The sequence below is a fragment of the Paralichthys olivaceus genome, chromosome 14, assembly GCF_024713975.1.
Source record: "Paralichthys olivaceus isolate ysfri-2021 chromosome 14, ASM2471397v2, whole genome shotgun sequence".
Taxonomy (NCBI): Eukaryota; Metazoa; Chordata; class Actinopteri; order Pleuronectiformes; family Paralichthyidae; genus Paralichthys; species Paralichthys olivaceus.
The window spans coordinates 14,896,662-14,909,674 of NC_091106.1; the positions used below are offsets into that span (position 1 = coordinate 14,896,662).

A 13,013-nucleotide genomic window follows, 5' to 3' on the forward strand; every position below is an offset into this window, starting at 1 on the left:
GTGATTTAAGCGAGCCTATAGCACGCTGTTGTGTTGGTGCTGGAACAATCGATTGATCACCAGAAACCAATCAGACTTTATTGTTTTCAGCGTTTAATACAAAGGGACAAAAAAGAATGACATTTGAAATGTCCACAGTAGCCATTTATTTTTCAATCCTTTCATAATTTAAGGTATTTATCATCCAAGAATGCCAATACTAGCAGATTTAACTTCCTCAAATCTGACAATTTCTTGGATTTCTTATGTATCTGTAATTTTAATATATTCACATTTTGCATTGTTCAGTGGGATATTTGTGAGCATTAATATCTGATGGCAGGTTTATCCACACTGAATGTGTGAACCACAGCCAGGAGGCTGTACCGTGAAAGAGTACTTCATTACCATTTTACACATGTTCCTCTGCTTTCTCATTACCCCACGAGGTAGAGGAAATGCCGCCATCTAAATGTTTACCAGTGCTATTAGGTCATGGAAATAAACAGCATCTTTCCTTGTATTACCACCACCCCACCCCCACCTCTAACAGGCTTATTTTGCTCGCTTTGTTCTGCAGTATTTTCTCTCTACCCCCCTCCTCCTCCCATCACGATGTCCTTACTTTCTTTTCCACCCTTGACTGACCTCCATCTCTGTAATGCTCTAACTTTGCATCTGTCCTGGCTACAGTTGAAATTTATTGTCCAGTCTCTGGCACATGACCCCAGGTCAAAAGTTACCTGTTTACCAACAAATGGTAGACATGATGATTATTACATTTTGAGCCTCCACTTACAGGAACAAGAACAAAGGATTACTCACAACAAAGATCACAGAGCAGATTCAGGTAAACTGTGGGTTTATGTAGGACGAACATCCAGAAAATCAGCAGGTTGCCTGTTTTTGCACAAAAAAGTACAATTAGTGAAGTGTTTTTCACACAGAAATTGAACCGCCTAAAAACGTTCCACAGCCTCGCAATCCGAAGACAAGCTGAGGGAGAAGGAGAATGAGGAGAAGCAAAGAACCAGAGAGAATGGGAAAGAAATGTTTAACACGATGCTTGAGGTGGGAAGCAAGACAATGCTATTGTTGCTGACAAGAAGATGGCAGAAGGAGGCTGTGGGAAAAAAATCTGGAGCTCGGTTTGTTAAACAGAAGAGTTTCAGCTCACGGCCATGGAGATGCAGAAAACACTGCTGCATTCAGAGGTAACTCTTGAGAGCAAGTCAGATACTGCCATTCATGAGAGGACGGAGCAGCATCATGACACAATAAAAGCCTGGTATTGCAACAACCATAATTAGTATCTGGCAGAGTTACAGAAGTCACTTAACAGGAACCAGTCAGATATGGCTGCTCTGCAATAGGAAAACTCCAAACACAAAACGACTCACATCTGGTGGAGGAGGAAGTCAAAAAGGAGGATGTGGATGAGGAGGGGAAGGTGGTGGAGGAGCTGAGACCAGCACCTGAGCCTCCAGTGTTGAGTGGTGGATGTACCGATGAGCAGCCTGTGATACCGATCAAATACTGTAGACTTCACAGTGGAGGAGCTTCATTAACTCCTCCGCTTGTGGCTCGTGCCGTATCCAATCAGATGGAGATGGAACCAACCCACACTCAGTTGGGAAATCATTAAAGCAGTATAATCCATTTAACTATCTGGATTGAAAATACCGGCACAATAAAAGCTTTATTTTTTTAATCTATTTCCCAAGTTGCACCTCTGATTCAGCATCACAACAGAGTTGCAGCTTGATGGCGACCTGGATTGGACAAAGAATCTAAATTCAGGGTAACACATTTGAGAATCTTTTTACTGTGAACCAGATGAAATATTTTTACATCCAGATGTTTATAAGAGTCTTGGAGGATTCAGAAAATTTCCCTCAGTCTAGAGCTAAAAATGACAAATGGTCTCAGATTCATGGTTGGAGCCTTGATAATCTGACTCACACACACACACAAACACGCTGCTCAACATTATGAGGAAATATCAGCGTTCGAAAAAAAATAATGTTCATTGTGTTTGCTCTTGTTTGCTCACAATAAGTGAATAAGTGCATTATTGATGAATGGGGTGAAGAGTTGTAAGAGAGATCTGGATCTACTTTTCTCCAATGCTCTTGTTGACCTTTTAAAATATTATAGTGCAGTTAAATAACTAAATGTCTTTTGCACACAACGAAAACGCTCTCTGAATCAGCGTCGTCTCCTTTGTGATTAAACATGAAAGGAATGTCACAAAGATTACCCAAATTCCACCAGTGGGTTTATTCCACACAGACAGGCTTTTGGCAGTGTTTTGGCTTATGTTTGTTTGTGCAGTGTAGTGTAGTCGAACATTAGGAGGACATTTCGCAGGCATCTTTCACCTTTTTGTTTTTGACCCAAACCTTGGCGCAGGAAAGCTGTTCATAAAGAAATGATGTCTCATTTATGCTGAGCTAGAGCTCTTTGCAAAGATAGAAGCTATTATGTCTTGCTGATAATAAGCTGTTTGGGACTTTTGGGACTTTGGTACTGCTCAGCAGTTCTAACAGGTCGGCTGAACTGAGGGCTAAGGGACGCTTCGGTTATCTTCTACATGTCTCCTTGTTTTTACACTTCATTTCCCAGGGTTGTTACACAAATCCAAAATGACTATGTTGCTGCATATGAGGTAGATGGGTTTGTATTCCGATAACAGATCTTATTTTGAGACATGCTACAGGACAGGCATGGACCAATGAGTACCAAAGGTGGGTGGGTTTGACCAAAGGCCAGAGCAGTGAGTCAGGCGATGTGCGTGCGGTTGAGTAATCCTGCTGATGAAGTCATCATGTTAGATGTCTTCTTGTTTATATTTCGTGTAGACCCCTTAAATCAGATGATCAATCCTTTACCCGGCAGCGAGGCTTCACTGGCTCATTGCCCAGAATCTTGGCCTTTCGTGTCATTGCCTCCCCAGAAGTTGGGCCCACTTCACAGCTTACTGGAAGTCCCAGAGTGCAGGAGAGCTGGACAAGGGAAACCATCTTTAAAAATGTTAAAGTTGAAATGATTAAATATTTGCACAAGGCTTAAGACTTGTGTTGGTCTTTGAACGTCTTCACAGTTGAGATGTGATGTGTAGTAACAGCTTCATATTACAAGATAAACACCAAACACTTACACTGTGTGACACAAGCAGATATATTAAACTGAAAAACTGTGAGTATTAAGTAAATATAGTGTGTTTTGGATTAGTATCCAGGATGAAGACAGAGTAGGTGGGGTCACAACATCACTAAGTCAAACTACATCCTCAATACAGGCAGCTGAACCACAGCCGGGATTTAGAGGTCTAGGATGCCAGAGAGGTAAAAAAACTGCTTTCTGCTTGCTGGCTTAATGCTGACACATCCTTCATCCTCACTTAAACATGCTGTAAAATTAGTGGGCAGAAGGTTTCAACCGTATTATTAGCGATGCTGTTATTTGCGCTTCTGTAGTTTTAATGACTGTGGACCCGAGGACACAAAAGGAGAAGGAGCACAAAGAATATTTAAACTGTGCCTTTTCGCAAGTGCAACCTTTATTTATTTTTTTTTATTCGCTGTTGCTCTCTGACGGTGAGAAGAGCTGACAGGGGCTAATAAAGAAAAGCACCCAATATTATTTTTGTAATGTTAATGCTGCTTTTTTACCAAGTGGCCCTGAAAATATTGTCTGTGGTGTTCTTAGGAACAGGACAGACGCCTGGGCTGCTTTGAATTCATAATTTCAAGGCCTGTCAGCATGCTCCAGTTAACAGAGTTTGAGGCAGCACCAACAAGCCAATCGCGATTATATTTATACGTGTGTTATTTTTTTGGGAGACACTTTATGGAGCTGATGAATAATTTAGTCTCACCCGATGGTGGAAGCCAGACTTTGCAATTGTGTTTGATGAGGCTCTCCTCCATCAGCCTCCCAACTCTCATGCTCCTTCTTTTTTACCACGCTGCAGAATTTACTATTCCTCTCATCTAGCTTCACCATGGCAACATGTCATCTTGCTTTGCGTGCTGGAGAACATAATCTGGTTGTCTGAAGCGACTGTTGGTGGTGGAGCACATTGCTTGTGAGGGAAGGCAGAGTGGAGGAAAAAGGAGGTGGGGATTAAAAGCCCTTAGGTGGGGCGCGTACTCCCCTGACCTATTTAGATCACTGTGGCACGCCTTTCTCGCTGTCGCCTCAGGTCCCCCATTGGAATATCTCTCACCTTCAGTGTTTCCCGTGATGGAAGTCACTAACAGATGCTCACTCCTTATTAGCATATCTAATGGCTCCGGATGAAATCTGTCATCATGCATACAACTGTAAATGTATCGAGGTTATTGTGGATGATCATAAGTCTGACATATCCACCAATTAGGTTTTTTTCCCTCTGCCTGTTTTTGTTTTTTTGGTTTGTTGGTTTATTTGTTTGTTTTTCTGCAGGCTTATGCAAAAAAAATACTGAACAGATTTCCACATAAATTGGTAGAAGGATGGGACATGGGTCAAGTAAGAACTCATTACTTTTTGGCAGTGATCTGGAGACATGGGCAGACCTAGGAAATATTGTTTTCACTGTTTTAAACATGGGGCATTTTTGACATTCTCACAGGGAATAATTCATGCATCTTACTGAAAAAAACATCCATATTTAGGGGACTGATATAGATTGCCCCTTTTCCATTGGTCAAAAAACTCACCAACATCTTGCTCTTGTCCGCAATGGGACTGGATTAAATTGACATTCACTCCCAGGTCAAATTACTCTGTGGGTTTGAATTGGCTTCGGCTCTGATCGGCAGTGGTGGAAACATCACACCTGTGTAAAGGTGCTAATTTTCCAAGAGCAAGGTGAGAGAGCACCTCAGTTTTCAGTTTGTTTGTGACATTGAACATGATGCACTGTGGGGGAAAAACAGACAGGCTCCTCTACTGGCAGTGGGAAAGGGGTCAAATGCCTTTTTGGCAGATTTACCAATGTTTATAAAAAATGTGTATAGGAGTGAGTGGAATTGGGTACAGCTTGATTGAATTTAAGGCCACTGTTGGACCTTGGCAGAGGTATGAGCTCTAGAGAGTGCTATTGTATTTGCAACTGATTTCTAAGTTCTGCTCTGTCCTTTGTTAGGGCAGAAAAAAGTGTATTTTGCAACTGTATACCACCAGATCTATGCTGCACTAATGGCGGCCTGTTTGATTGATGCAGCGTCCATGTTTACAAATGATCAGCCTCACTGACTCTGCGGCTGCTAATTGCCATCGATGATTAAAAGCCTGTTGGAAAAGGCTAATGCCGATGACCCATCGACCGCCAGATAGCTACCTCGTATCTGCAATCTATACTGCATCTGTTGCTACGCTCACAGGGTTAACTCATCAGCTCATTACACTGATTTGAATATGAGGATTTCGGTGCACATGTTTGCCGTTGTTGCCAAGTCAGATTGTGAGATATTGGACTGTCCCAGTAGTGCCTCGTTGGGGGAGTTATAGCTCTCTGGTGATTGGCGCGTGTCCTCAGCGGTAGAGATTACTGGGATTTTAATTTATCAGAGTGTTTTGGTGTCCAAATCACATAATACAACATTCAAGAAGTTCCATGTTTAGACTTTTTTCTGGCACAGAGCTGTACTGACTGTACGGTATTTTAAAAATGAGTTATGTTCCAGCTGAACTGGAATAAAGCGCTCCGTGGTTCACGTCTTTTACTATGAGACCTCGTCAGTCAGATGCTGGGTTCAAGAAGTCAGTTGTTGCTTTTCAGTGCAGCTATGGAAATGAGCAAGAGTCATTTGCATAGCTGTGTTGATTGTAGGGTACTAATGCTGTGCAGCTGTTCTCATCTTGTCTGATGGAACAATATGAAATCAAAACTATGTGCTCAGAGCACTTCGCAGACTAGAAGTGTTGAGCATCAGGGAATGTCAGAACAGATTAAAAGCCTTTCTGTCCTGCCCCTCTCTCTTTTTTTTCCAGTCTCATCTTACTTCCCTCCCTCTTTGTCTCTTAAACACCCTCCCTCCTTATCTCTTTTGCGACTTAGTTAGGCTATCTGCTTTCATCTGTCCTCCTCTGCTCTGTGCCTTCCTCTTGCCCTCCTCTCCTCTGTCTGCAGGGCCTAAGATGGAGTGGCTCAGTCACACAGAGCTCATAGTTAATTAGGCTTGGCCTTGTCACACATTGGGGGCTGGAGCCAGAGCTGCAGCAAAACCCAGTGGGGAGGCATGGACAGAGATGGAGATCGAGAACAGTTGGCGTCAATCCGTTGACTGCTGCTTAGGAGCAAGTGAACATTCTCCTGCTCTGTGTGTTTGGTCTGCATTTATCACATTAGATTAATATTACAGAACCTCATTGTGTTGTGTTGTGGAGATTAAAATTTTCTCTCATTTTTCAGTGTACAGAAGTAGAAAATGAATCAGCACACATATGATAATTAATTATTTTTAGTAATATTTTATTATTCATAGGTCAGTAAGTGGTGTTGCTTTGTTTCTTATATTAGGAGACATTCTGCTAAAATATCTGCACTATCATTCACGTATTATTATTTTTGTACTGTTTTATGAGCTTTTATCTTGTGTACCTGACTACAAGCCAATTTTCCCACCTGTGATACTAACATATTTTTCAGTTTGTAATATTTTATGTGAAATACTTTTGGTTTTGAATGACGGTCTGCAAAAAATATTTCGAGGAAATAATCCACAGACAAATCAACAATGACAATAATTCTAAATTACAGATTTAAATGTATCAATTACTATTTTTGAAAATCACATAAAAAAAGAAATCTTTCAAATGCCTCGACATTGTTTTAAAATGGCTTCAATCAGCAGCTCCTTTGTGTCCTTTCCCGTTTTTTTCAGTTTTATCACTGGCAGTATTTTGTAAACTGTGCTGGTTGCACTTTATTCCTGATAATCTCTGCTGATCTTGCAGCAGCAATGTTTGGATATGTGTTGAAGTCGTGCAGTCAGGTTTAAACCCAGTAAACCTAGCATTTGCTCCTTTTGAAAAATCTGGAGGGGATCTGCGTCGCCTCTCCTATGGATCGTTGGTCGCCTGTGTGAAATATCCCGCAGCTTAACGTTGTGTACAGCTATTCAGATAGAGATTCATTTTCTCTCTTTCAGCCTCTCCCTCTCTTTCACTCCACATGTGCTTGACATAAAAAGAGAAAATCCCATTTCAGCCGTGACATTCTGCCTGTGTAGCAGAAACATACAGGGACTATACATCAAAGCGAGGCAGAGTGCACAGGAGGGAGAGGAGGTTTCATGACGACGACGTCGACGGTCTGGAGCGATAATATAGAGCTGCTAGGAAACCTTGTTGAAGTTATTATTCCAAGTATAAATCCTGCACCAAATTTGTCATACAACCCTGCAGGGAATATGAAGCCGATATCTGCTGTAATATTTGTTCTTTACATGACTGTGTGGGGTTAATTCAGGTTTGTGTATAAATACATAATCAGTGTATCTGTCCGTCTGAATGTGTCCCATCTCTCTCTGTGTGTTCTGGCAGGTTCCACGTACAGCGTCCTGTCCACCATGCCCTCTGACTCAGAAAGCAGCAGCTCCCTCAGTAGTGTCGGTATGTAAGATGAACCAAGAAAACACACAGCACTGTTCTGCTGCGTGTGTCATGCCAGGTCATGGCCGCCTGCATTGTGACTTGTTTACTGTTTTACAATATTAGCATAATTCCTGATTGTCTGCCGGGTGTCAGAGTTCAGGAAGTCAGTGTTTTATTTTTTTCCCCCTTTGCTTTAAAACCCTCGCTGAGGCAACAACACTCTCCCTATGTCCCCTTAAGGAGGTTCGCCAAGCTTTTCCGTTTCCCTGGTTTTGACAAAAGTCCAAATGACTCAGCTGTGTTACATAAACCATCCAATGGGCCAAATGTGGAGCCAAAGATGTACATAATCCTCAGATTTCCTGCCCTGGGTGTTCTTTGTTAAAAACAAGCCTGAAAATGACTCATTAATGATGTGTCATTTTTTGTCAGAATCTATTTGGCAATGGAGTTAAGTGTACAGGAGTGAAAGAGAATTACCTTGTTATTTTAATGACAAATCCCCCTGCGTTAGGATCAATCTGCTGAATTTTAATCTCAGTCATGACAGGTAGAATTGAGCTGCCAGATCCTGTAATAGCTACATAAAGCAAGGGTGAAAAAAAAGTTTTTCCTTTTCTAAAAAGGAAGTCTTTCAGTGTGGACTTATTACGTGTTTACAGAGACTTAAGGTTTCCTGGCAGTCCAATCACACTTAATCAAATACCCAGAGATCTTGGTTTAAATCATGCAGAAATTACCACCAGTACATAACCTCAATCCTGCTTCTTCTGCCTTTCAATTTCATATCAGAGATTACAGATGGTGTAGTCTTGTAAATCCAATGACATTTTCACCATCTTTGTGCTAAATTGTCACGGAACAACCTCCGGCATATTAAACAGGAATTTCATGCCACGCAGTTGCTGCACTGCTTGTTGGACAGGATCTCTTTTCCCTCCTAATGCTTAAGTTGATTGCAAAGCTTCATGCTTCAAAAAGTTCTGTCCTGTTGGCTGCATTACAATGTACCAATTTTATTTTTCCATGCCACTGAATAGCAGCAAAGCTCATGTGTGTTAATGCAGCTTCTGAATGTGGATTACGAGTGAAACTTTTTTTTACTGCGGGCTGATCAATGGTCCCAGCCGCCGGTAATGTGCTCAATGTTGCAGGTTCACCCGTCAACGGTGAAGCGTCCTCCCCACCCCCAGCCATCAACGACAACCGGCCAACTGGCGACAACCTGGACACCATCCTGTTCCAGCTCCGCCAGGTGACCAGGGAGAGGGATGAGCTCCGCAAGCGCCTGGCGTTGGCATCGCCCGGGACCACCTTCGACGACTGCAGGTGCATAATAGCGGCCTAGCTGCCAAGTTGCTATTGTTACTATTTTCATTCCCTTTGGTGACTATTTGGCTTTTTTGGCTGATTTCTATGAAACTGTCTGGTATAGATGTTATTTTCACAAAATGAAATGCGTAAAATCCATCGATACACTCAGACCTGAGATTTGTTTCCCTGAGACGTTGTAGTGTTTAGTTTACACTCTCTTAGTTGTCAAAGGCACTGTGATGTTGGTGTCCTCAGTTCTGGCTGCCATATTTTAATCTGCAAATTCTCTACTGTCTGAATAATGTTGACTTTACCCTGCAGAGAGAGGGCACAGACAGCGGCTGCTTAATTAAGTTAAATGTGTTTTTATGTTTTATATTTCATATGCAGCAGATGAGATGAAGGACTGCTTTGCTTGCATCAGTACAAACTTCCCCCCCAAAAGAGAATGTTGTTTATATTTCGTCAAACATTTCATTCCTATCTTATGAATTCTCATATAACGGGAAGGTCAACCTCCCTATCTGAGCTTGAGCTATATTACTGTGCAAGGCTACTGGATAAAGTATTGATTCCTTGCTGCTTTTCTCCTTTAAGGCCAAATTCCAAAGCCAGTCATGACTATGAGCGTCTGAAAAGTCAGTGCATGAGGGCCATGGCAGACCTGCAGTCACTCCAAAACCAGCACACCAAAACACTCAAGAGGTGCGAGGAGGCTGTGAAGGAGGCCGACTTCTACCAGTAAGTATTTCTCCTGCTAACGGTCATGGTACCTTTTTTCCTTTTCTAGTTGCTAATGCAGAACTCAACACAGTCGGGCTGTTTTAAACCGTTACCTGTGTTATGTTTTCTCAGTGCAGTGCACCTAGTAGAGTTTTTTGTCGGGACTCGTTATTGAAGTCCAAATGTTGAAGCGTGAAAGTCCTGTAAGCTGCCACCTGCTGGTTTTCAGTGTAGAAATAATTAAGTTTTATTGCATTGTTTTACTGGAGTGGTAACAAATACTGACATGGTGTTACAATCAAGCTAATTGAAAGAGCTACAGCCTTGTTTCACATTGAAAGGGAATTGGCAATTACAGCACAAAACCATGAAAGCTTGGAAATGGAGGCATTTATGTGATTGAATCATTCAGCCTCGAAGCTCATAACCTGAGGCAATACTTGTGTATTAGCCTATAAAACAATCATATAGACATTTTACACAATATATAAATACCATTGAGGTTTTGTTCACTTTCCCTTGAAATTGCAACTAAATAATATTGACATAAGATTTTACACCTCATTAAAAAAAAAAAATGCAAATCTCAGCTAGAGCCTGACCATTTGGGGGCAAATGTCAATACCAGTATTGGGGAGTAAAAAGTCATGATACAAATATATTGATTTACATATGAATCCTATTTTAATTGAATTAGAATCTTTTTAATTCCTACAATGTTGTTATTAAGCTTTTATGACAAGAAATATGATTATAACAATAAGCCGTATTAGAAATAACAATGTAGAAGAAAACACAAATACAACCAAACTTGAATCAAGAAAATAAACTAAGAATATAAACATTAATGCACATCTCTTCTGCATTTTTAAATTCTGTTAAATTCCTGTCCATATTGGCAACATAAACACTAACACTGATATGTCATGAAAGGCTCATATCAGCCGATATTATCAGTTTATCGTTCTGGCTCTTGTCTAGTCATTTAAAGTTGTCATATGTTTCTACAAGGGTAAAGATCCAAATTAGACCCTGTGCATTTCCTCTCTCCAGCATGTTGCACAGCCGCGTCCTGAGTGAACAGACACAGCTGAAGGAAGAGATGGAGACACTCAGGAGAGACAACTCTCAACTTGTCCGAGAGCACAACCACCTACAGCAGAACTGTGAGGAGCTCAAACGACTGCACAGTCAAGACCAGAAAGAGTTGGCAGACCTCCGGCAGCAGCAACAGCAGGTACAGATACACACACACACACACACACACACACACACACACACACACACACACACACACACAGTTTATGCTGTAGCTGACCAGATGTTTAAAGGGCAGGAAGTGACTACTTTTTGACAAAAATATATTATGTTATGCAGCACGCATTCCTAAAAGCCCAGAGGAATTTTCATCTCTTATGATTTGAAGTCATAAATTACACACTAATGGCGGCTTTCTTCTATGTACTAAATACCTCTTTCACAAGGCTGCTGTGACACATTGCACTTCTGTGCAGTGCTGTCTCATACAGCACGCATGGGAATACTGCAGTGCTTAAGAGCACAGGGCAGCCGAGCAGAGGGAAATGCACACAGAGCATTTCTGAAAAGGGCAAACACAGAAGGGCTGTGGCTCGGGCAAAGGGCACACTGACCCAAACCATGTAGCTTCAAGTGTATATGCTGTGTTGTGCTGTGTCAATGGGGTCAATACAGCTCTCAGCAAGTCTCCCAGGAATCAGGAAGACTATATCAGCAAGACCTGTGGTAATGAGACATTCAGTCTCATTGAGAATGAGTAATGCAGTCTGAAGGACACACTCTGCATAGAAGACTGTTAATTTTGCAGGTCAGGTTAGTTTTACATGAATGCGTAAATGCACTTCTAGAAATGTACTTGCACTTAGAAAATCCATTGTTTAAGATGGCACTGAATCTGCTTGTGCTGTAAAAATAGAATCCTGCCGACACATTGATGCCATCTGCTGTTAAGGTGGGGCACAGTAAATACAGACTTAATTCATCTCATGTGATGCCAACAACATTTTGAACTCTACCAAAAATTTTCTATAATGATGCATCATGTGACCTCTTGTTCTTGTCAGGTAATGAGAGAGAAGGGCTCATCGGAGGTGTTAAACCAACTCTATGATACAGCCATGGACAAGCTGGAGGGTGTGAAGAAGGAGTACGATGCTCTGAGCAAGCGCTACAGCGAGAAGGTGGCCAACCACAACACAGACCTGAGTCGCCTGGAGCAGGCGGAGGAGGAGAATCGGCGGCTGCAGAAGCAGATGGACGCACTGCTCAAGCAGCGCGATTCAGCCATGCACTACCAGCAACAGTACTCCACGTCAATGAGAAGGTGAAACGGCTTCACCTGTACACACACACACACACACACACACACACACACACACACACACACAAACACACACACAGAGCAAGACACGTCTCTCTCTCTACATATATCATATGATATATACAGTAGATAATATATACTGAACAAAGTAATAAACTAGATTAAAGAATAATCCCCCTCATCAGTCTACACTCACTTCCCCAAAATGACTGAGCTAAAACAGAATATTGGTAAATCTATTAAAAAGGTAAAACTGAAATAACATATTTCATGGCACTTTACATTTAGCTCTGGTGCTTTAAATCTTTCTTGATACTCTTTGAGATGTTTCTACATATGGATTGGAGTATAGCTGTGATTATTTCAATTGATTTGACATGATTTGGAATCATTGTCAATCTGCCAATACATATCAGAGACATGAGGTCGAAGAAACTGCCAGGGACAGGAGCCGAGCAAGACAGAGGATGACCCAAGGAGGGCCCTCTACTGAGGCTGCAGCCAGTACACATCATTTATTTTACCTGATGATCTTTATAAAATGTTACATTTCAGATCTCACCATCTTCCTCTGCTCCTCCAGGTTCGACTCAGTGCAGCAGGAGCTGAACAAGTCGTCGGCCCAGAACAAGGAGCTTCAGAGGGAGATGGAGCGTCTCCAGTCGGAGGTGACGCGTTATAAGAACTTGCAGCTTAAATCAGCCAAGGACTGTGAGAAGTACAAGGAGGAGAGGGACTCAGTTTTCAATGAGTATCGTCTCATCATGAGCGAGAGGGACCAGGTGATCAAAGAGCTGGACAAGTTACAGACGGAGCTGGAGGCGGCCGAGGCCCGACTGAAAAACACCTCCTCTGAAAGAGTGGTGGCCAGTGAGGAGCTGGAGGCGCTCAGACAGGTATCAGGCTGAAGAATGGATTGCATGTCCAAAACTCAAGTTAATATATCACTCATATTCAGAGTGGTTACAGGCCAACACTGAATGGAGGCTGAAGATGAAGAATATTGTAAATATTATAAAAAATTATCTGGAGACTTTAGCTTAGCACCTTG

General features: G+C 41.9%; 1 protein-coding gene across 7 annotated transcripts in view; it reads left to right on the forward strand.

The window, feature by feature from the left end:
- dlg5a (discs, large homolog 5a (Drosophila)) overlaps positions 1–13,013 on the forward strand; it is a 35,100-nt gene that overhangs the window by 3,963 nt on the left and 18,124 nt on the right. For 4 of the 7 annotated variants that reach the window (XM_069538021.1, XM_069538025.1, XM_069538023.1 and 1 more), the window contains exons 2-7: positions 7,516–7,584; positions 8,694–8,895; positions 9,478–9,621; positions 10,657–10,840; positions 11,706–11,965; positions 12,546–12,858. In XM_069538021.1, coding sequence (XP_069394122.1) covers positions 7,516–7,584; positions 8,694–8,895; positions 9,478–9,621; positions 10,657–10,840; positions 11,706–11,965; positions 12,546–12,858 — 1,172 coding nt within the window. The remainder of the gene's footprint in view (positions 1–7,515; positions 7,585–8,693; positions 8,896–9,477; positions 9,622–10,656; positions 10,841–11,705; positions 11,966–12,545; positions 12,859–13,013) is intronic. The other 3 variants (XM_069538022.1, XM_069538026.1, XM_069538024.1) reach the window with 2 other exon arrangements.